At 55.6% G+C, this 23,260-nt stretch overlaps 1 protein-coding gene across 1 annotated transcript; it reads left to right on the top strand.

The window, feature by feature from the left end:
* The first annotated feature begins 686 nt into the window (after positions 1 to 686).
* On the top strand, positions 687 to 23,077 carry PRPF8 (pre-mRNA processing factor 8). Its single transcript, XM_063294688.1, has 43 exons — positions 687 to 807; positions 3,593 to 3,707; positions 3,840 to 4,008; positions 5,030 to 5,194; positions 5,275 to 5,493; positions 5,882 to 6,094; positions 6,451 to 6,576; positions 7,325 to 7,430; positions 8,010 to 8,200; positions 8,416 to 8,535; positions 8,777 to 8,966; positions 9,201 to 9,320; positions 9,401 to 9,535; positions 9,978 to 10,107; positions 12,331 to 12,527; positions 12,621 to 12,827; positions 12,912 to 13,075; positions 13,964 to 14,090; positions 14,224 to 14,416; positions 14,671 to 14,858; positions 14,941 to 15,179; positions 15,600 to 15,746; positions 15,852 to 16,062; positions 16,144 to 16,260; positions 16,350 to 16,597; positions 16,680 to 16,859; positions 17,254 to 17,389; positions 17,487 to 17,656; positions 17,746 to 17,875; positions 18,054 to 18,200; positions 18,455 to 18,615; positions 18,717 to 18,908; positions 19,079 to 19,316; positions 19,427 to 19,555; positions 19,673 to 19,786; positions 19,998 to 20,171; positions 20,304 to 20,497; positions 20,706 to 20,945; positions 21,047 to 21,188; positions 21,666 to 21,806; positions 21,990 to 22,129; positions 22,213 to 22,415; positions 22,754 to 23,077. The coding sequence occupies exons 2-43, from the start codon at positions 3,608 to 3,610 to the stop codon at positions 22,906 to 22,908; spliced, it is 7,008 nt and encodes a 2,335-aa protein (XP_063150758.1). The 5' UTR covers positions 687 to 807; positions 3,593 to 3,607; the 3' UTR covers positions 22,909 to 23,077.
* The last annotated feature ends 183 nt before the right edge of the window (positions 23,078 to 23,260 follow it).

Raw genomic sequence — 23,260 nt, 5'->3', positions numbered from 1 at the left:
GGGCAAGGTGGATGGATGATATTCTAGAGGTGACGGACTCGTCCCTGGGGGAGCTGGGGGTGTCGACGACCGACAGGAAGCTCTGGCGTGGGCTGGTCCATGAAGTCACGAAGAGCCGGAAGCGACTGAACGAATAAACAACAACATTGGGGCAGGAAACCGCCCCCCCCCCCGCTGCATGAAGCAGGAACGCGGTTCCTCTTTGGGTCGCGGGGAGTTCGGCCAACTCCCCGCCTAAGTAGCGAGCGAGGGCTCCGTTGTGGTTAATAAACACGGTTTAACTAACTGCTGTCGGGGAGTCACGGGGTCGTGTTTAGCCCAGCGTGTTGGGTGGATCCAGCCAACGCAGCAGCAGGAGAGAGACACGCGTCTCCAAAGCAGCCTTGCTCAGCGCCTGCTTAGTCAATCGCCGTTCGCCGCGTCGTGTGAATCTGCGGAATCCTCCAAGAGAGCCCCGGACAGCCCCGCGCGAGTATCCTGGCTCTAAAGTGGGGCGCGTGCGAAGGGTCTAACGGAGCCACGGACCTCACTAGCCGACGCCGGAAGGGCTTCGATCGTTTCCGGTGCGAATGGAGGAAAATTGTCCTTCGAAGCCGGCGCTGATTGGTGAGCCTCAGTCCTGGTCCCGCCTCCACATCCGGTTCCGGAGCCCTGCGCCTGCGCAGTGTTGGCTGGGATCGTGCAGAGCGGTGCTCGCTGCCGCCGCCATTAGCGGAGTTTCGCGCGTCGGCAGCGAAGCGGAAGGGGAGTCCCTGGTCGGAGCGAACGGGCGCGGCAGTGGCCGGAGCCCCCGCGTGGGAAGGACAGGTGCGGGAGCGCCCCGGGATCTCTTTCCACGCGCGCGCTGCGCTCAGGCCGGAGCAGCCTTGGCCTTTCCGTCCCGCCTGGCCTGCGGGGGGCGGGGGGTCTCGCAGTCTCTGGGCCGGAGCAGGGGGGTCCTCCCCGCTTGAGGGGGCCGCAGCGGCCATCCAGCCCTCCCTCTGCCGGTGCGGAGCACCCGGAAATGGCTCCCGGCTCCTCGCCCGAGGGTCCCAACCTGGGCCCGCCTCCTCGCAGCTTCAGCGCCCCGGGCCTGGTCAGGCAAGAGAGAGCGAGTCGCCTCCGGCTCCGCGCGGTAGCCTGTGGCTAGGCTGCTCTCGGGATCCCCCCGCGTCCTTTTTTTCTGTGGGCTGCGCGTCCCCGGCCCTTTTTTTCTCCCGGAGCCGCCATCGCCGCCTGAGGGGTCCTCCTCTGGACCTCCTCCCATTGTTCACTGTGCCTTTTGAACTGGACTCGGTCCCCCCGTTGAATTTTTACGGTTAAGAATCTGCTTTCTTGTGACTTAAATCTGCTGCTCGGTGTCCAGCCCTCTGGACTGAGAGAGAACCTTTTTTTTCTTGAAGAATAGATCTTCCCTGGTCAAGATTCAGTTTCTGATCCCTTGTTCGTCCTCACTGCTCTTTTCTGAACCTGTTCCAGTATATCTGAATCCTTTTTAAAACGTGGCTCCCAGAATTGGACACAGCATTTAAGGTGGCATCTGACCAAAGCAGAATAGAAGAGACCTGTTTGGAAATTGTACTTCTATTGATGAAGTTTAGAGCTGCATTTGTCATCTTTACAGCTACATCATATTGCAGTCTACATCAACTGCTATCCCAAAATCTTTTTTGAAAGTGCTGTTTATTACTAAGCCAGATATCCTCAATTCTACAGCATGCATTTGGTTTGCATAGTAGTTTGCACTTGTCTCTGTTAATTTTCATTCTGTTAGTTTCAGCTTATTTTTTGAACACATCAGGATTGTTTTGTATTTTATTTCTTTATTCAAAGGTATTAGTTATTGGAGCCATTTGTGTCATCTGAAAATCTGGTAATTATTTTTTCCAACTCTTAATCCAAATCATTGATAAAATAATGGAGGTTTTAGAACTAATTCTTATGTCGCCCCATTCAATACCTTCCTTTGGTTTGATGAGGACCCGCTGAACATTCTGTCATCCAACCTACAATTTATTTGTTTGCTAATTTGTATCTCACAGAGTATTAGATGTTTTCTGCAACCAAACATATGTAACAGCATTCCCACAATCTTGAGGATAAAGTTAGCCTGACAGTGTATTCTTAATGAATATATACTGATTTCTGGCAACTGTTTTCAGTGCTTATGGATCCATCTCGTTATGATTTGCTCTAGAAGCTTCCCAGGTATTCTCTTCCCTTTTTCAAATATAACAACGTTTGCGCTTCTCCAGCCATCTGACACACCACGAGTTCTCGGGATTTCTCAAAGTGCAAACATGGGTTCAACCAGACCACCACCATTTCTTTCAGTACCCTGGGATACCTGTTTGTGCCATTCCTGTGTCACTTGGTCCCCTTCAGTTTAGAGGTGTTGGTTATGCATTTTGGATAGCCACATGGCCCTTCCCCCTTTCTTTTTCTCCTCATTGGAATTATCTGCAGTTGTGCTTTTAAAACCAAGAATTCCAACGTTATATTGCCAGGTTCCCCAGTGTTCTTACCACTGCAAGTTCCTCGGCCTCCTGTGGAGCCAAGTCTCACGGTCCAACTTGAAATCAGGGTCTCAGCCTGCCTTTCCATTTCTGCTAGGGGGGATGCAAAGTCTTGGGCCTCAATGGACAGGGGTTGCCATATCCTTTGCTTTAGAAAAATGCCTGTTTGGGGTATAGAAACAGATACCAAAGAAGGGCATGTGATTGAATTGTGGGGGTGGGCAGAATGGAGGGGCTACAGTGAAAGCCATAAACCTCTGGTGCCCCCCTCCAGCATACCTACAGCTTTTATAAGAGGGCTGCTGCTTTGCCTGGCCCTGGAAAGAGCATGGCCCTGGCAACAGATTGTCAAGGAGCGGCCAACTAGCCATCAGACTGGCCTGGAGATGCTCCCCTAAGCCTGAACAGATCCGTCTCCACTTTCCACAGTGATCTCTTTTTGTCCTGCTTTATCCTGTGCTTTTTCTCCATGGAGAATAACATGCGGAGAGATGCAGGTCAAAAACCTAGAAAAATTATCCCTAGTCCGCAGACACTTATATTGTTCTGAATGTGTTAGTTTCTGTTATTTCAGCCTTTGTAGCTCCCCTTCTGGAAGTTTTCATGCTCATTTTCATTTTTCTTGTCCCCATACAAATTAGCAGTGGAATACTGCTGCTGGGTTTTTTAAGATTCTCATGAAACTGGAAATCATCCTGAGTATAATGGGCAGGTGGGTGATGGTCAGCTGTAAATAAGAAAAGCAAATGTCTTCTGTGAAGCTCTGCGGGTAAATTTGGCTCTGTGTTAGGACTGCAGGGTCAGCGGTAGTCATTTTTCTGTGTACTCAGTCTACACGTTCATAAAATATTGTTTAGATATTTTCTGGATCAAGCTACCAAGGCACTGTTGCTGCTGTTTCTTCCCTGCATTTCAATGTGACAGATACTTTCCTTCTTACTGGTTGTGTTTCTTCTGCTTCTCCAGGAGTTTGTGTGCTTAGGAGAGCAGGAAGGTGTATTGGGGCAGCTTTGCCAAAGAGGAAACACGGAGCCGGTAGAAATAGGGGTCTGCCTCTGCCTCTCTCTCAGTCAGGGGTTGTCTCTTCTTTTTCCCAGCTTGCACTTCTCACCATGGCAGGAGTGTTCCCTTTCCGCGGGCCATGCCCTCCCATGCCTACACCCTTGGCTCCACTGCCTGACTACATGTCGGAGGAGAAATTGCAGGAGAAAGGTACAGTCGTGGCATGCGTGTGCATCTGGCAGGAAGAGGCTTTGTCCCAGCTGCTCCCAGCTGGGGGTGGGGGTGGGATCCCAGGGGCTGAGTGAAGAGGCTTTCACGTGGGGGGCGGCTCTCTCCTTTCAGCCCGCAAATGGCAGCAGTTGCAGGCCAAGCGCTATGCTGAGAAGAGGAAGTTTGGCTTTGTGGATGCCCAAAAGGAGGACATGCCACCTGAGCATGTGAGGAAAATCATCCGTGATCATGGGGATATGACCAACCGGAAATTCCGTCACGACAAGCGAGTGTATTTGGGGTGAGAATTAGAAAAAATGCTGCTGCTTTCTTGAACTGGGGTGTTGGACAATTGCAGAAGTTACTTTTTCACTGAGAAAAAGCCAGGGGTGAGGCTTGGCTGAGTTTGTGCACTTTTCAACTCCAACACACACATGTTCACTGAGAAGATCTCAGAGTTAAAAGCGTAAGAAGTTCATGGTCATGACTGTTTGCTTGATGCTGTTCAGTAGATGTTTTGGGTGGTCAAAGATTGCTCTGGTTTAGTTTGAACCCCAGAAGACCCCTTGTAATTTTCGTGTTGGCCATTTTGCTAAGTCTCTTAAAATGCACTGATCTGGATGCTACACTGACAGATCTGGAGGAGGAAGAGGTGGAGCACGTTAGTCATGCCATTCCAGATCCTTTTTGGGGTGTGGAGCCTGAGGGGTCTACACCTGGACCTGGGCAGAGTCCCCGAAGGACCCACTATGCACCTTAAGGCTTCCCTTGGAGTCTTCACGCACAGAAATCTCCTGCTGCCATAGCCAGCAGCCCTTTTCATTAACCTCTTCGGCTGGGGTATCAAGATGGTTGTCAGCCTTTGAGGTGGGCCAAGAAACAGAAGCAGCAGAGACTCTAGGAACGTGCTTTGTTATTGCAGGCTAGAAGAACAGAGCCTTGAAAGCCAGTCAGAGTTCCCTCTGCCTCATCTTGTACCAGACAAAATTGAGGCAGGGTTATTTTGAGTTTCTTTCTCACACTTTCCACTTTCCCAGGATGGAGTTGTCTTTTGTCTTAAGAGTTCATTGCTCTCTTCCCCCTTCCAAGGTGAGATCTACCTTCTCTCCCACCAGGCTAGACTGAAGGGCCTTCATAGGTTCTTGTGCTTGCTTCTGGCAGGGAAATTCCCGGGCATTTGAGAATTGCACTCTGGTAGCTGAGCAGACTTTTCCTGCCAGTGCTTCTCAGCATTGTAATGGCTGTGCCAGTCAACCTGAATGAAGTGGTGACTAGGCCTGACTCTAGGTGTAAGGTGCTTTGCCCATTTCCCCTTGTCACAGGGCCCTGAAGTACATGCCTCACGCAGTTCTGAAGCTCCTGGAGAACATGCCGATGCCCTGGGAGCAGATCCGTGATGTTCCCGTCCTATACCATATCACCGGTGCCATCTCCTTTGTGAACGAGATCCCGTGGGTGATTGAGCCGGTGTACATTGCCCAGTGGGGGTAAGAGCCTCCCCAGCCGGCGCTTGGGGCAGAGGCCCAAGGTTGGCCTCGGACCACGGCTGACTTCCATTTCTTCCAAGGTCCATGTGGATCATGATGAGACGGGAGAAGAGGGACCGGCGGCACTTCAAGCGAATGCGCTTCCCGCCCTTTGACGATGAAGAGCCCCCCCTTGACTACGCAGACAACATCCTGGATGTGGAGCCCTTGGAAGCCATCCAGTTGGAGCTGGACCCGGAGGAAGACGCTCCTGTCTTGGACTGGTTCTATGACCACCAGCCCCTAAAAGACAACCGCAAGTGGGTGTCCCTACAAGTTCTCTTCTTGGGGGGGGGGGCGGTTAGGGTTAGAGAAATGTTGCCAAGTCCCCCCCCCCCCCCCCCGGCTGGAGAACTGATGAGGCTCCTGCTCCCAGGCCTGAGGAGGGGGCTGGATCCTGCGGCAGGGTATGTGTCTCCCATTGCTGGGCCAGCGAAAGGCTCCGGGTGCCTCCTGCTTCACGGAGAGAGACCGTGTTCTGTCTCTGCAGTTAATGCTGTGATCCTGAGGAGAGTCCAGAAAAGCTGCAGAAACAGCCTGAGGGCCCTAAGCTCTTGCATGCAGAACAGAGTGTTTGTGTAAAAGGGCCGTGGCTAAAAGCTGCCTGCCAGTGGTCTCGGTGACGCCACGCTCTGTTCTGGGCTGCAGGTACGTCAATGGTTCCACCTACCAGCGATGGCAGTTCACCCTCCCCATGATGTCCACACTCTACCGCCTGGCTAACCAACTTCTAACAGACCTTGTTGACGACAACTACTTTTACCTCTTTGACCTGAAGGCCTTCTTTACCTCCAAGGCTCTCAACATGGCCATCCCAGGGGGCCCCAAGTTTGAGCCCCTGGTTCGAGACATCAACCTGCAGTAAGTAGCAGAGGCTTTGCCTTGAAGGCTGTGGGGGGCCAGGAGGAGCGCAAGGTTGTGAGGGGTCTGTAGGAGGAGCAGAGGGCTTGCTTGCGTTGCATCCAGGTGGCTGAGTTGTCATGGCGTTCATTGGGCCGTCCCAGGCGTTGTTTCAGGGCTTACTGGTTTGGGACGGTCAGGGCACACGTGAGCACAGCTAACTCAGCTTGATGGTTTAAGGTGGTGTGTGGGCCTGGCAGTAGCGTGAGCGGATCCTTTGATTTCTGCTGGGGTGGGGAGGCAGAGCCCCGCCTGTCCTCTCAGGCAACTCTCTGAGCAGCCCCTCCAACAGAGTTCTTTCTCATCTGGCTTCAAAGGGACGAGGATTGGAATGAATTCAACGACATCAACAAAATCATCATCCGGCAGCCTATCCGGACCGAGTACAAGATCGCCTTCCCGTACCTCTACAACAACCTTCCCCATCATGTCCACCTCACCTGGTGAGATTTTGTGGGCTGGGGCTGGTGGGGGATGGGGCAGAGAAGCGTGCTACGGCCCACCATTGGCCCTCGGCGCACTGGATGCAGCAGTCCACCTGGCATGGGGCCAGGCTACCCGAGGGACCGCCTCACCCCCGTTGCGTCAACCCGTCCCACCCAGTCGTGCAGAGAGGGCCTGTTGCAGACCCCGTCGTTAAGCGAGTTCCCTCTGGCGGGGTCCAGGAGGCGGGCCTCCTCTGCCGCGGCCCCCGCCCTCTGGAACATACTGCCCCCGGAGGCCAGGCAGGCCCCTTCGCTCCTGGCCTTCAGGAAGTCCCTGAAGACCGGGCTCTGCTGCCATGCTCGGGATGGGGGGGGGGTCATTCTTGGGGATGGCTGGCACCTTAGAGGGCTCCCCTCGTATTTAGGGTCCTTTATAGCCGTTTGGATTTCTATTCTACTTTTTAACTTTATGTTGTATGATATTCATGTTCTATTATGATTGTTGTTTTGATGTTTTAATTGGTTAACTTACTGTAAACTGCTCAGAGTCCCTCTTTTGGGGAGGTGGGCAATAGCACCAACTTGAGACATACGTACAGGCATACGCACATAAATAAGTAAGTAAATAAGTGGGTGGACCTTAGGACAAGAGCCCAAGAGAGGCAATTGAAATTAAATCTGGTGAAAGCAATGGCAGCCTCTGGAGAACCTATGTGGTGAGGGCAGGTGGTGCATCCTTGTCCTAAAAGCATTGTGTCCTCTGCAGGTATCATACCCCCAACGTGGTCTTCATCAAAACCGAGGATCCAGACCTGCCAGCTTTCTACTTCGATCCTCTCATTAATCCCATTTCACACAGACATTCAGTTAAGGTGAGATCATTTGGTGGTGGGTGGGTAGCAGCAGCGGCAGCTCATGAATAAATGAGTGACAAAGCTGCATTTTTCCATCCCTGAAAGGTCCCCAGAGTATCTTCCTGGTAGAAATGAAAATAGAACATACCGTAAAAGCAGTCATGACTCTGAGAAGTAGTTGTGCTTCAGCAAACGTAACAGCCGCTGTGAGAGACTAAGCCAAATTAATAGGGGGCAGAAGTAAGGGAAAAAATGCTAGTTTTGAGAGAATTCCATAGAACAGGAGCCAGTCTGTCAAAAGAACAGGAGGCTGCTTGCAGGGAGCCCTCTGCCCTGCCTCTGGCTTTCGCCTCACCGCCTGCAGGGACGTAGGAAAGTGAAGGGTGGGCACTGGACACGCAAAAGTTGCCGTGGCCAGGGTCCTCCAGTTCTGCAAGCGTCGCCCGGCTCTTGAGAGCTGCCACCGCTCTGGCAAAGGGCCTGACCCTCTGTCTCCCAGCCAGGAGAGGGTTGCTTCCTTGGGGGCCTCGGAGGTGGGTTGGCGTCCTCCTCTAGAGGAGAGCCCTCGTAACCGCTGGCCGCGTCTGGTCCTCCCAGAGCCAGGAGCCGCTCCCTGATGACGACGAAGAGTTTGAGCTGCCAGAGTTCGTGGAGCCCTTCCTCAAGGAGACCCCTCTTTACACGGACAACACAGCCAACGGCATTGCTCTGCTGTGGGCGCCGCGACCCTTTAACCTGCGCTCTGGCCGGACCCGTCGAGCCCTCGACATCCCACTCGTCAAGAACTGGTAAGGGCGGCAGAGCCTGAGATTTCCCAGCTTGCCTCCCTGCAGCCGAAAGGGCTTTTGAACCCATTTTCCTCCTGAAGGACGTTTGCAGAAGAGGGGGCTTATGGCTGCCCTGTGGCTGAGCTCCTGCCCTGGCCAAGTCTGTCCTTGCCAGTTGGGGTTCCACTCTGATTCTGCACATGCCAAGAATAAGCGTTTTCTCCCCTGGCCATCAGGTACCGAGAGCACTGCCCTGCCGGGCAGCCGGTGAAAGTACGAGTCTCTTACCAGAAGCTTCTGAAGTACTACGTCTTGAACGCGCTCAAGCACAGGCCCCCCAAGGCACAGAAGAAGAGGCAAGTAGCCGTCTTCCCCTCCCCTCCCCCTCCAGAAGTGCTTTGCTTCCCTTTGGAGAAGGGCGGTAAACTCAGGCAGCCAGGAAAGGGCCCCCAGCTCCATCCTGGGCACCTCCCGCTCCTTTGCACAACCGGCCAGCCCCCAAAGAGCCTTGCTGGTGGCCAGAAGCGGGGCCAGGGGCTCAGTGAGGTCGCCGGCCAGTCCGGTGCGTTCACGCAGCCCCATCTCTCCTGCCACTAGGTACCTCTTCCGCTCCTTCAAGGCAACAAAGTTTTTCCAGTCCACCAAACTGGACTGGGTGGAGGTGGGGCTTCAGGTCTGCCGCCAGGGCTACAACATGCTCAACCTTCTGATCCATCGCAAGAACCTGAACTACCTCCATCTGGACTACAACTTCAACCTGAAACCCGTCAAGACCCTCACCACCAAGGTGCCAGCTGTTTCCCCCTTTGTGACAGTGGCAGCAGCAGGCACCGGTTAGGCCCTGCCTCGCTGGGAGCCATTAGTTCACCACGTTGCAGTGTGCATCCCCCATCGGTGTTGCTTTCAGGCAGCTGCGCTCGATAGGGGAGGCAAGGCCTTAACTGGGCCTGTCCCGGTTGGCAGTCCAACTGCCCCCTCCCCCTCAGGGTCCCTTGTCACACCCGCTGCCCTCTTTTGGTAGGAAAGGAAAAAATCTCGCTTTGGCAATGCCTTCCACCTGTGCCGTGAGGTGCTGCGACTGACCAAGCTGGTGGTGGACAGCCACGTTCAGTACAGACTAGGAAACGTGGATGCCTTCCAGGTGGGTGGCGACATCCTGCAGTCTGAGAGCCAGGGGGCTCTGGGGCTCCATGGCACACTACTGTTCCTCTCTCTCCGCAGCTGGCAGACGGCCTGCAGTACATCTTTGCGCATGTTGGGCAGCTGACGGGCATGTACCGGTACAAATACAAACTGATGCGGCAGATCCGCATGTGCAAAGACCTGAAGCACCTCATTTATTACCGCTTCAACACGGTGAGTGCGGCACAGGGCTTGGGGAGAAGCCGAGCGGGAGGGAAGGTGCTTTTGTTAGTTTGTCTATGAGATTTATTCTGTACTGCAGTCCCGAGATACTCACCAGTTTACAGGAGATAAATCATATACTCAAGTATGGAATCCTAAACTGGAAGGCCGTAGTACGGTCATGCCTCCGGAAGGGCTCTGCTCGCTGTTTCCAGCAGGTTGACCTTGGTTCAAGAGGGAGGCCATCCCAACGTGTGGGCACTGCAGCAGGGCCTCTGTGAGTCTCACGGGTGGGGGGCTACCAGCAGCATCCCCCAGCCCTGGGGCCCGCACGTCAGATGGGTCAGTTCCAGTTCAGACAGTCCTGAAGACACTCGGGTGCCGAGCTGTGTCACGCAGTCCCCATGGGACTGCAGGCCGGTCTGCTGATTCAGCTTTTTCTCCCCTTGTCTAGGGGCCGGTGGGGAAGGGCCCCGGCTGTGGCTTCTGGGCTCCGGGCTGGCGTGTGTGGCTCTTCTTCATGAGAGGCATTACACCTCTGCTGGAGCGGTGGCTGGGCAACCTCCTGGCCAGGCAGTTTGAAGGTAAGCAGAGGCCTGTCTTGTGGCTGGCTTCAATTGGGCCATTTGAGCCGCCTCTAGCAGCACTCGGCAGCTCAGTGCCCGATGTGGGGGAAGCAAGATGGTCGTCAGCTAAACGCTCTGCTTGTGAATCTTCAAAGAGCTTTGGGCCATATTTGTGAGCCTGTGGGGTTTTTTTCCTGGATTGGTTTCCTGAAATTTTATTAACCCTCTAGAAGCACCTTTTGTTTTGTCCTTGTGAATAGTTCAGAAACAAGATTAGAAAAAGCAAGCCCAGCATTTAATTAAATGTAAATTAAACCAAGGCAGATGGACTGTTGGGGAAAAGCGTCTGTTCTGGATGGTGTTGCTCTTCCCAAAAAGAATAGGTCACAGTTTGGCCATGCTCCTTGGCATCCAGCTGCCATGGGACTTGTGGCGAGGAGTGCTTTGGCACAATGGTGGGTAGTGCACCAACTGTGGTTCTTCAGCTGGTCAGACTTACCAGCAGGCATCCACGTCTTGGTCGCACCCTGTTTCAACTACTGCAGTGCTCTACTTCTGGGTCTGCCCTTGCAGCGTGAGGAAATTGCAACTGCAGCCAACTGTGACAACTGGCTTTTGGGCCAGGGACCCCAACTGCCTGTCTCAGTCTGAGTTGGCTTCAGTTGCAGTGGCCTGTTAACCCAACTGATCATTTCATTTCACCATTAAAAGTCAGTTGCATCAGCACAGTGCAAAAGGGCTGCAGTGTGTCGCCATTCAGGCAGCAGAACTCTTAGGTGTCCTAAATGCCTCCATGGCTGTTCGCAGTTATAGAGAGGGGTTCATCTGTTCCAGAAGAAGGGAGCCATAACTGAGAAGGTCTGAGCATGCCACCTCTGAAGATGGCATTCCTCAGAGTTGGGGCCCTTAGTAAGCACACAGATTTCAACTTGGAGAAGCCAAGTGTCATGAGTACTGATGGTGAGCAGGAGGGGGCCCCTATCCAGTGGGGGAAACGCATGCGTAGTACTGAGGAGTTAAGCAGCCATTCAAAGAGACACAGATCAGACCCGCCTTAACTTTTGGGGTTTATCTGTCTGGGTTTTCCCACGCTTCTTCAGTTTGTTAGGATTTTCTGTCTAATGTAGCAGTAATAAAGCACTAGAGACCTATTCCTTGTCTCAGCGTGGTTCCTGACTGTTGGGACACCAAGAGATACGAGCCGTGCAGAGCTTTAAAGAGGATGAGCATTCAGAGTTGCACTGGAAGCTCAGTGGCAACCGGTGTAGCCTCTGGAGTAGCAGTGTCACCTGGGTGGACCTTGGTGCTTCCATAACAGCTCAGGCCACTAGGTGCTGATCCACGAGGTGGCAAGGCACGGGTGACCGAAAGCAAAACTTCTTCCAGGAATGGCTGCAACTGGCATGGGCAAGGGCCCTCCTGGCCACAGCCTCCACTCTTGGTTCAAATAGGAGCTGTGAATCTAGGAGAGTTCCCTGATTGCAAACCAACTACACTGGGGGGAGGGGGGAGTGCAGCTTTAATGAAAGAAAGATGGATTTGCTCTGTAAACAGTTGGCTTCCAGATCCACAATCTAAGCCTGCTTCTCCCTCTCCATATCTGAACAGCTCCCAGCCACCAGGTCACGTGTTCTGCTGCATCTCCTGCCTGGCCTGGGGTAGAGATTTATAACCTAGTAGCATCAGTATAAGGATGATGCCTCACCCCAGGCTAGAGGGTGATCTCCCCCAGTGGTTTCATGAAATTAAACAGGAGAGAGAGGACCAAAACCTCTGGCACCTTCCAATAGAGCTCCCTAGCCTTGACCATCAACTGCCATCAACTGGAACTGGCCACTCAGGAAAAAGGAGAACCCCTGAAGAATGCCCCCCCCACTCCCAGCCTTCACAGGTGGCTTGGGTGGGTAGCATGGGTGGTGTGGTGGAAGTCATCAGCAAGACTAGCCAGTGCAACTAGGCATGAATCCCGCCTGGATAAATCAGTTTCATCCAGGACTGTCTGCAGCTGTAGTCTAAAATAAATTCTGGCTCAGCTGGACGAGTTGGTGTGATTCTTGTCTGTTTTCCCTGCTTCTTCCATGCTGTGGTTGATAACTTTTTCTCAGAGAGTTGAAGTTCTTCCAAATCAACCTTGAGTCCTAGAAAAGCTGAGAGGGCTCTTTGGGGCTTTTCTGACACCCCGGGGTGATCCAGCAGCCTGCCGGAAGGTCTGAGGGGTGACCGTGCAGTCTTTCCCTCCAGGCCGCCACTCAAAGGGTGTGGCCAAGACTGTCACCAAGCAGCGAGTGGAGTCCCACTTTGACCTAGAGCTGCGTGCCGCGGTGATGCACGATATCCTGGACATGATGCCTGAGGGGATCAAGCAGAACAAGGCCCGGACCATCCTGCAGCACCTGAGCGAAGCCTGGCGGTGCTGGAAGGCCAACATCCCGTGGAAGGCAAGGCCCGGGGGGTTCCCCCTGCCCCCCTCCCTGTAAGGTCAGCCTTTCCAATGGGCCAGCTTCTCCCTTTCCCTCCTCTCTTGCTGCCAGGTACCAGGGCTGCCAACTCCTATCGAGAACATGATCTTGCGCTACGTGAAGGCCAAAGCAGATTGGTGGACCAACACGGCGCACTACAACCGGGAGCGCATCCGCCGTGGCGCCACTGTGGACAAGACGGTTTGCAAGAAGAACCTGGGCCGTCTGACTCGGCTGTACCTGAAGGCCGAGCAGGAGAGGCAGCACAACTACTTGAAGGTGAGCCCCTCGTGCGCCCGTCTGCAGGAGGCTGGCTTGCACGCTGCAGGCAGCCCCCTTTGATGTGCCGTGGTTTCCCTGCAGGACGGTCCGTACATCACTGCGGAGGAGGCTGTGGCCGTTTACACCACCACGGTGCACTGGCTGGAGAGCCGGCGCTTCTCGCCCATCCCTTTCCCTCCCCTCTCCTACAAGCACGACACCAAGCTCCTGATCTTGGCCTTGGAGAGACTGAAGGAAGCTTACAGGTAGCCTGGTGAGGGAGAGGCTGCGAGTGGGGGCGGGCCCGTGGTGCGGAAGCGTAGGGCTCTCGGGAGCAAGCTGGCAGAGGACTTCTTCCGAGGACTTCTTTTAATGTGTAACATTTCAGGGCAGAAGAACGTTAGTTTCAGGCGAGCAAGGCTAACTTTGGAAGTAGCATTCAGTTGAAGCGCATGGAAGATCCCCCCGCCCCCTTCTGCTTCTGGCTTCAGGAGACAGTGGGATGTGGCGGGTGGACTTACGGCCTTAATTTGCTCTGCGCTACAGAGATTAACTTCTTGCCAGGGCCAGTTGTGTCTCTGCTTCTCTGTCGCTGTGTAGCTAATACTAAACATCCACGTAATCAAGGGCTTTGGTCATACTTTACCTGTTGCGGTTGGCAGATGGTGGGTCTTCTTTTCTTTAGATCTTCTCCTCCCTTGAGAAATGTGTGCCGGGGAGATTGATCCCTCCAAGCGTTACCTGCTCCTCTGTGCGTAACAACCCCTATACTGACTCCTCTTTACTAATCTTCCACCGCCCAGGACTTGCGTATCTTCAGTGCTCTGAAACGACCTAAGTTCAATTTTTCTTGCTGGCCATCTTTTCTCCTTCCCTCTCACTCTCTTCTTGCCAGCTCCTTAGCCCATTTCAAATTCCTCTTCCCTCTCATGAGAGACGGTACGTGTGAAAAGGCCTTACTTGTTTTCAGTCCCAGCTCTTTTACATGCTGAGCTCATCAGCCACAAGGGTGGCCTTCATGTCTGGGGGACCATGTGGCAGGATGGCCCACTGGGTTTGCCTGCCTCATTCTGTTCCACATGGCTGGGCTTCCCAGAGCTCTCCTTGGGAGGGCCACCTAAGAGCCCTTCTCCCAAACTGCTTCCCTCCTCCAGTGTGAAGTCCCGGCTGAACCAGTCCCAGCGGGAGGAGCTGGGCCTCATTGAGCAGGCATACGATAACCCTCACGAGGCCCTTTCCCGCATCAAGCGACATTTGCTGACCCAGCGGGCCTTCAAGGAGGTGAGCCTTGGCAGGAGGAGAGTGCAGTTTTGGGGTCACCCAGGGCTTCACGTCCTTCGCAACCGTGCATGGTTGCTCACGAGGGACTGTTTCCTAACGTGGGAGAGCCCTGACCAACATTTTCCTTGGCCAGGTGGGCATTGAGTTTATGGACCTCTACAGCCACCTGGTCCCTGTCTATGACGTGGAGCCTCTGGAGAAGATTACAGATGCCTACCTGGACCAATACCTGTGGTATGAGGCAGACAAGCGGCGTCTCTTCCCTCCGTGGATCAAACCAGCTGACACAGAGCCGCCTCCATTGCTAGTATACAAGTGGTGCCAGGGTGAGTCTGGGCACAGGGTCTTCCTGGTAGAAGCATCCACTCTTCTTTAAGACGGGGTGACCCATCCCAAGACAATGAGAGATGGTTGTGTTGACAGTGTGGTGGTGTGGGGAGGAAGGAGCAGGATGGTCCAAGCTTGGAACTTCTAGCCATCCCAGGAAAGCTGGGAAGAATGTGACTGGCCCCCAGGCCTCAGGCCTCTTTGGCTGCGGGATGCAAAGGGTTCTTCCTACATGCTGCCTGATGGCTTTCAGGTATTAACAACCTGCAGGACGTGTGGGAGACTAGCGAAGGGGAATGCAACGTCATGCTTGAGTCCCGCTTTGAGAAGATGTACGAGAAGATCGACTTGACGCTGCTCAACAGGCTGCTCCGCCTCATCGTTGACCACAACATTGCTGACTACATGACAGCCAAGAACAACGTGGTCATCAATTACAAGGTAGGCTGAGCAGGCCTCTGTGCTCATGGCACACGTGTGACCCCGGAAGCATCCTTGACCCTCCTCTCCTGCATCCACCCAGGACATGAACCACACCAACTCCTATGGCATCATCCGGGGCCTGCAGTTCGCCTCCTTCATCGTCCAGTATTACGGCCTGGTGATGGACCTGCTGGTGCTTGGCCTGCACCGGGCCAGCGAGATGGCCGGCCCCCCACAGATGCCTAACGACTTCCTCAGCTTCCAGGACCTGGCCACGGAGGTGGCCCACCCCATCCGTCTCTTCTGCAGATACATCGACCGCATCCACATCTTCTTCAGGTACCGGCCAGAGGGATGGGAGGTGGGGTTGGTGTGAATGCCTGGTGGGAAAGGAGGGTGGTGGCAGTGCTGGGGTTTAAGCCCCTACTCCGCATTGTCCGTGGGTGGGTGCACTTGGCTGCAGGGTGGCCCTCGTTGCAGGGGAGCTGTGTCCCGGCAGGAGCTGGAGGCAGCGGATGCCAAGAGGCGTTACGACCTTGCTCTGTTCGCCTTGACCCTCCCCTTCGCTGGGCTCCTTTCGCTGTCAGGCAAGCTGGAAACGGGTCACGTGTTCCTCCAGTGTTGAGCTGGGCAGCGCCTCCTGCTCGGTCAGCCTGGGGGGTCTCCCAGACAGCGTGGCGGCGGTAATCCTGTCCTGGGCCCCGTCCCCAGGGAGCAGTGTGTGGGCAGGGCTGAAGCCTCCGTGCTGCTGTTCTGCAGGTTCACCGCAGATGAGGCAAGGGACCTGATCCAGCGCTACCTCACCGAGCATCCTGACCCAAACAACGAGAACATTGTGGGCTATAACAACAAGAAGTGCTGGCCCCGTGATGCCCGCATGCGCCTCATGAAGCACGATGTCAACCTGTGAGTGTGTGGCTGGCACGGTGGCTGCCGGCCCATTTCCATCTGGGGTCCGAGGGGTGGAGGCAGGAGGGCCCATTCCACGAACCCCATGCTTCTCCCCTGTAGGGGCCGTGCTGTGTTCTGGGACATCAAGAATCGTCTGCCTCGCTCGGTCACCACGGTCCAGTGGGAGAACAGCTTTGTGTCGGTGTACAGCAAGGACAACCCGAACCTCCTCTTCAACATGTGTGGCTTTGAGTGCCGCATCCTGCCCAAGTGCCGGACGAGCTATGAAGAATTCACCCACAAGGACGGCGTGTGGAACTTGCAGAACGAGGTGGGGGGGCGTCTGGGGAGGACTCGCTGAGGGAGGGCTGGCCCAGCGTCCTGCCCGCTCAGTCAGTCTCTGCTCTCGCAGGTGACCAAGGAGCGTACAGCTCAGTGTTTCTTGCGAGTGGACGATGAGTCAATGCAAAGGTTCCACAACCGCGTCAGGCAGATCCTCATGGCCTCAGGATCCACCACCTTCACGAAGGTAGGGAGGCTGGGGGAGAGGTCTCGATTCAGGCACTTCTTTGCCAGCAGGGGGAGCACCTGAGTTCTTGTCCTCTTTTCCCCTGGCAGATCGTGAATAAGTGGAATACGGCCTTGATTGGCCTAATGACCTACTTCCGAGAGGCTGTGGTGAACACCCAGGAGCTGCTGGACCTACTGGTCAAGTGCGAGAACAAGATCCAGACTCGGATCAAGATCGGCTTGAACTCCAAGATGCCCAGCCGCTTCCCGCCTGTTGTCTTCTATACCCCCAAGGAGCTGGGAGGGTTGGGCATGCTGTCCATGGGCCATGTCCTGATCCCTCAGTCTGACCTCAGGTGAGGCAGTTGCTCCATCTGCCGAGAAGGGTCTCACCCCCTGAGCAGGTCTCCTCAGCATTGAGCAACCTGTGTTCCTTAGGTGGTCCAAGCAAACAGACGTAGGCATCACTCACTTCCGGTCCGGGATGAGCCACGAGGAGGATCAGCTGATCCCCAATCTTTACCGATACATCCAGCCGTGGGAAAGTGAATTCATCGACTCCCAGCGGGTGTGGGCGGAATACGCCCTCAAACGGCAGGAGGCCATTGCTCAGAACAGGTGGGTTTGGGGAGGAGGCGGGCTTTGGGGCTGGTGCAGAAGAGGCCCCTTGGCCAGACTTGCCCAGAGGGAGCGGAGCCAGCTGTGCAGAGAATTCTGGCTGGACGATCATCTGCTGGGGTGGCTTCTGTGGCCTGTACACCTAACACCAAGATAAGATTTGCACACTGCCTTTAAAGTAGCTCTTGAATTAATCCATTTTCTTGTCAGCACGATACAGGAAGCAGTCTGTGAATCACGCTAGGCCTCAGGAAAAGTTAGCCCAGGTTAAAAGGAACTGAACTTAGTGTACTGTATGAATGTAGCTGGTGGTTCTTTCTTGGGCCAGTTTGGCATATTGTGCAAATCGGCCAGCCTTTGGTTCGGCAAGTCTCGTTCATTCTCCCTGCTCCAGGCGTCTGACTCTGGAGGACCTGGAGGACTCGTGGGACCGAGGCATCCCGCGTATCAACACCCTCTTCCAAAAGGACCGGCACACTCTTGCCTATGACAAGGGTTGGAGAGTCAGGACTGACTTCAAGCAGTATCAGGTCTGAGGCGCATCCTCTTGCTGGCCAGGGCTCCAGGGCTGCCCATTCTGCACCCCCTTTCAAGAATGTGCTGATCCTGTTCTCTCTCCCCTGCCAGGTGCTGAAGCAGAACCCGTTCTGGTGGACACATCAGCGCCATGATGGGAAGCTGTGGAACCTGAACAACTACCGCACAGACATGATCCAGGCACTTGGTGGGGTAGAGGGCATCCTGGAGCACACACTCTTCAAAGGCACCTACTTCCCCACCTGGGAAGGGCTCTTTTGGTAAGAAAGGCGAAGCGCCTCAGCCGTCAGGGAGAGAAGGCCTTTGCGCGCTTCCAGGCGTGACTTGTTCTGGTGTCCTGTCTGTTCAGGGAAAAAGCTAGTGGCTTTGAAGAGTCCATGAAGTGGAAGAAGCTGACCAACGCCCAGCGCTCGGGTCTCAACCAGATCCCTAACCGAAGGTTCACCCTGTGGTGGTCTCCCACCATCAACAGGGCCAATGTGAGTTGCACTTCCATCAAGTGCAGCAGGGCTCCTTTGGGCTTGAGCCAGCTTATCCCCCCAGAATTTTGGGGGTCACTGGGAAGATGGCTGCTGCCTTTCCACACTGCCTTCTGGGGTCAGGGTTTATGAGGCGAGGTGTCGGTTCTCGTTTGATGATGTCCTTGCCCTCTGGCAGGTGTACGTGGGCTTCCAGGTGCAGCTGGACCTGACTGGCATCTTTATGCATGGCAAAATTCCCACCCTGAAGATCTCCCTGATCCAGATCTTCCGGGCCCACTTGTGGCAGAAAATCCACGAGAGCATTGTCATGGACCTGTGCCAGGTAAAGGCAGAGAGACCCAGGCTTGGCCCTGTTGCTTTCCCCAAATCCTAGCTACCTCTGGAGGCAACTCTGGAGCCCCAGACGGCAGCTCCCCCGGCTCAGCCTTCTGTTGCACAATGGACTCCCAGCCAGGACGAACTGTTGCTCTCCGGGTGAAGCCTTCTTTTCCCTGGGAGCTCAGGTCCCCTTCCCCAGGAGGATCTCCTTACTTGCGCCCAGCTCCTCCCCCTCTCAAAACTCTGTGTTGGTTCCAGGTGTTTGACCAGGAGCTGGATGCCCTGGAGATTGAGACAGTGCAGAAGGAGACAATCCACCCCAGGAAATCGTACAAGATGAACTCGTCCTGCGCGGACATCCTCCTTTTTGCCTCTTACAAGTGGAACGTTTCCCGGCCCTCCCTGCTGGCAGACTCTAAGTAAGCCTGCTGCTCCCGGAGGCGGGAGACTGGAGTGCTCTCCAGCCCCTTCTGCCCACTTCCTGCAGCTGACGGCTCCTCCTTCCTCTCCTGCTGCTCAGGGACGTGATGGACAGTACCACCACCCAGAAGTACTGGATTGACATCCAGCTGCGTTGGGGAGACTACGATTCACATGACATTGAGCGTTACGCCCGGGCAAAGTTCCTGGACTACACAACGGACAACATGAGCATTTACCCCTCCCCCACCGGGGTCCTCATTGCCATTGACCTGGCCTACAACCTGCATAGGTAAGGAGGGGCCCCGGGAATTGCGCTGATCGGTGGATCAGCCAGAGTTGGCTGCAGGATTCAGGATGTGACACGGGAGAACTGTTTGGGCTCACTTGGATGAGCAGGTTCTCTTGGGCCGGGGGGTTCTGCCTTCAGCGACTCATGCTGCGCTCCTCCCCTTTTCCCAGCGCCTATGGAAATTGGTTCCCCGGGAGCAAGCCGCTGATCCAGCAGGCCATGGCCAAGATTATGAAGGCAAACCCAGCCCTGTACGTGTTGAGGGAGCGGATCCGCAAGGGGTTGCAGCTCTACTCCTCGGAGCCCACCGAGCCCTACCTGTCCTCGCAGAATTACGGGGAGCTCTTCTCCAACCAGATCATATGGTTTGTGGATGACACCAACGTCTACAGGGTCACCATCCACAAGGTGCTTGCTTGGGGGCAGGGGGGATACCAAGCACTGGTCTGGGCTCTCTTCCCCTGGCACATTGAAGGCAGGGGAGTGGCTGGCAGTTTCTGATCAGCAGCTTCTTTTAGACCTTCGAAGGAAACTTGACCACGAAGCCAATCAACGGGGCCATCTTCATCTTCAACCCTCGGACTGGGCAGCTCTTCTTGAAGATCATCCACACTTCCGTGTGGGCTGGACAAAAGCGTTTGGGTCAGGTGAGATCGCGGGCTAGCTCCCTGGCCACCTGTTCTCTTGGGGAGGAGGGGGAGGCAGGCCTTCTTGGCCCCTTCCAGCCTTGTTCACTGACTTGCAGTTGCTTCCTCCTTGTCCAGTTGGCCAAGTGGAAGACTGCAGAGGAGGTGGCAGCCCTGATCCGGTCACTGCCTGTAGAGGAGCAGCCCAAGCAGATTATTGTCACCCGGAAGGGCATGTTGGACCCCTTGGAGGTAGGCTGAGGGGGGGATGCAAAGCTGGAAGCGAAGAGGACCCTCCTGTAGCCTGAGCTGCTGCTGCTATGTTAGGAGGATGGGGGGCACAGCATCTGGTGGTTGGACCTGTGGCCGCCACCTGGAGCTCTGGACGGTGACAGGCAGGATACCTCGGGCCGTTGCGTTGCCTATCTCCCCCTCCCCCATCTGGCCTCTTACCTCCTGACAGGTGCACTTGCTGGATTTCCCCAACATCGTGATCAAGGGGTCAGAGCTGCAGCTGCCCTTCCAGGCCTGTCTGAAGGTGGAGAAATTTGGGGACCTCATCTTGAAGGCGACAGAGCCCCAGATGGTTCTCTTCAACCTTTATGACGACTGGTTGAAGACCATTTCTTCCTACACGGTGAGGCACCTGCTACTCCCTGCAGTGCTGCTGCACAGGCCCAGGCACGCTTGAGGTGCAGCATGCCTCTTTCTGGCACCCCTTTCCTCCTGGATGGGTGTGTTACGCTAATTGTGTGTTCTCTCCTCCCAGGCCTTCTCTCGGCTGATCCTCATCCTGCGGGCCTTGCACGTGAACAACGATCGGGCCAAAGTCATCCTGAAGCCCGACAAGACCACGATCACAGAGCCTCACCACATCTGGCCTACCTTGACCGACGAGGAGTGGATCAAAGTGGAAGTGCAGCTGAAGGACCTGATCCTGGCCGACTACGGCAAGAAAAACAAGTGCGTTGCTGAGCAACGTTGCTGTCCTAACGTCCCTTCCCCTCATGCCGCAGAATTAAGCAGACGGTCCTGCTCTGCCTGGCAGACCAGGGACGGGACGGGGTGGGGCGGAGGAATCTCTGCAGTGCCTCAAGCCGCTGAAGGCTGGGTGGTGACCTTAAAGATGTCTGTCAGCAGACCCTCACCTTTCCTGCCCACTCTTTGCCAGTGTGAATGTGGCTTCCCTGACCCAGTCAGAGATCCGGGACATCATCCTTGGCATGGAAATCTCGGCTCCCTCCCAGCAGCGGCAGCAGATTGCCGAGATCGAGAAGCAGACCAAGGAGCAGTCCCAGCTGACAGCCACCCAGACACGGACAGTCAACAAGCATGGCGATGAGATCATCACCTCTACCACCAGCAACTATGAGACACAGACCTTCTCCTCCAAGACAGAGTGGCGCGTCAGGTGGGCGCCAGGGCCCGGCGGGCTTGGGCTGAGCCAACAGGCAGGGCAGGAGAGGATGTGGCCTTGGCCCACGCAGTCACAACCTTCACTCCCTCTTCCAGGGCCATCTCCGCCGCCAACCTCCACCTGCGGACCAACCACATCTACGTCTCCTCAGACGACATCAAGGAGACCGGCTACACCTACATTCTGCCCAAGAATGTCCTGAAGAAGTTCATCTGCATTTCGGACCTGCGAGCTCAGGTGCCCCCCTCCTCACGGCGCCAGCCCAGCTGCTCTTGGCCGTTGGTGCTTGACAGGCTGTCACTGTGTTTCCCTCCTCCGAGCCATCTGTGGGCACCCCGAATTTCTGCCCCTCGTGCATTCTGGTTTTGTCGATTGCGGGCTCAGTTCTAGCTGTTGCATTTTGCTCTTCATCAAAGACTATTAGAATGGTTATTTCCAAAGGTTGGCCCAGGGAGAACAAAACCAAGATGGCAACTCAAAGTTTGGCAGAACCTGCAGCCCATCTTTTGACGGAGCGGGCGCCAGGTGGTGTTTGAGCACACCCTGCTCTGTTTGTGCCGGCCTAGATGGTTTTGCCACGTAGGACCATCCCGCGGGTTTGGCTGGGCCCCTGGGCACAGCCTATGCCCCATCTCCTCGCCTTCCTTCGAGTTTCTTGGGAAAGACACTTGCCTGTGAGTTGCCCAGGGTGAGCCTGTCCCTCTCTCCCCCCAGATTGCAGGGTACCTCTATGGGGTGAGCCCCCCAGACAACCCTCAGGTGAAGGAGATCCGGTGCATCGTGATGGTGCCTCAGTGGGGAACCCATCAGACGGTCCACCTCCCTGGCCAGCTGCCTCAGCATGAATACCTGAAGGTAGATCTCTTTGGGGTGGCCCAAATGAGGTGGGGTCTGCTATGCTTTGTTTCTCAGGAGGAGAAGGGGTTGGGGTGCTCCTCCTCGCCACATGAACTCCGGGGAACCGATGGGCAGGCACCTCGCTCACTGCCCTTGACGCAGCCTGACTGGCCCCCGGGCTCCTTTCTCCCCCAAACGCAGGAAATGGAGCCCCTGGGGTGGATTCACACACAGCCCAACGAGTCTCCCCAGCTCTCTCCGCAGGACGTCACCACCCACGCCAAGGTCATGGCCGAGAATCCCTCCTGGGACGGGGAGAAGACCATCATCATAACCTGCAGGTCAGTCCAGGGCGCCGTTCTGCTGGGGGGGCAGCCGGGGACCCAGCTGGACCCCTCCCCACCACGGCCCTCTCCTTCTGCAGCTTCACCCCCGGCTCCTGCACCCTGACGGCCTACAAGCTGACCCCCAGTGGCTACGAGTGGGGCAGGCAGAACACAGACAAGGGCAACAACCCCAAGGGCTATCTGCCCTCCCACTACGAGAGAGTGCAGATGTTGCTCTCCGACCGCTTCCTGGGCTTCTTCATGGTGCCGGCACAGGGCTCCTGGAATTACAACTTCATGGGTGAGTGGGGGATGGGATGTCCCTCCGGCGGCTGAACAGCAAGACCCCTCCCCTCCACGGTGGCCCTTTGCAGCCAGCCCACCCATCCTCCCGCTTTCGGCCCCGACCCCTGGCCTTGACCCTGGGGTTGCAACTGGCTGGCCCCGGGGGTCGGCCAAGGAATGGCCGGAGAGAAGTCAGGAGTGGCGCCCGGCATCCCCTCCCCCCGCTGCCCCCCGAAAGGCTCATGGAAGCCTTTCGCTCACAAGGCTGGAGGGCTGCCCTGCTGCCGCTGCTGCCCCCCTTGGGGAGGGCCCCTGGCCGTTCCGGACTTGAGCAGGACCGCTCCTCCATTGCAGGCGTCCGCCACGATCCCAACATGAAATACGAGTTACAGCTGGCGAACCCGAAGGAGTTTTACCACGAGGTCCATCGCCCTTCTCACTTCCTCAACTTCGCCCTCCTGCAGGAAGGGGAGGTGTATTCAGCGGATCGGGAGGACCTCTACGCCTAGGTGCAGCAGCGCTCCCCAGAGGGAGGGGGAGTCTTTCTCCGGGCCCGCCCCCCTCCCTGCCTGAATCTCCACAGCCTCCTGCGTCCCTTTCACTGGGCTCAGGCATTTCTGTATAGTGTCATTGTCCACCTGTAGCTTCAGTTGTTTAATAAAATTTTGTATAAAGGTGTCTGTCACATAATCTTTCAAGATCCCAACGACTCAGCCCATCCCACAAAGCTCAGCTCCATTTCGAGGGATGGTAGAAAATGGGGGAGGGGTCACCCAGGTGGAATTCCTTAGTTCCCCATTGGTCCTTTACCAGTTTGTGAATCCTACCAGGCTCCCTCCCCAAGCGAAAGGGGGCTGCCCG

This window comes from Candoia aspera, chromosome 1 (assembly GCF_035149785.1).
Source record: "Candoia aspera isolate rCanAsp1 chromosome 1, rCanAsp1.hap2, whole genome shotgun sequence".
NCBI classification, from domain to species: Eukaryota; Metazoa; Chordata; class Lepidosauria; order Squamata; family Boidae; genus Candoia; species Candoia aspera.
This window is presented reverse-complemented; position numbering and strand designations above follow the sequence as displayed.

What these genes read in the sequence shown, in the direction of transcription:
- PRPF8 (XM_063294688.1), top strand. Translation starts at nt 3,608, where the DNA reads ATGGCAGGAGTGTTCCCTTTCCGCGGGCCATGCCCTCCCATGCCTACA. An exon ending in CATCATGTCCACCTCACCTG is followed by an intron (nt 6,577 to 7,324) that starts GTGAGATTTTGT and finishes TGTCCTCTGCAG; the next exon opens with GTATCATACCCCCAACGTGG. An exon ending in CCACCATCAACAGGGCCAAT is followed by an intron (nt 17,876 to 18,053) that starts GTGAGTTGCACT and finishes GCCCTCTGGCAG; the next exon opens with GTGTACGTGGGCTTCCAGGT.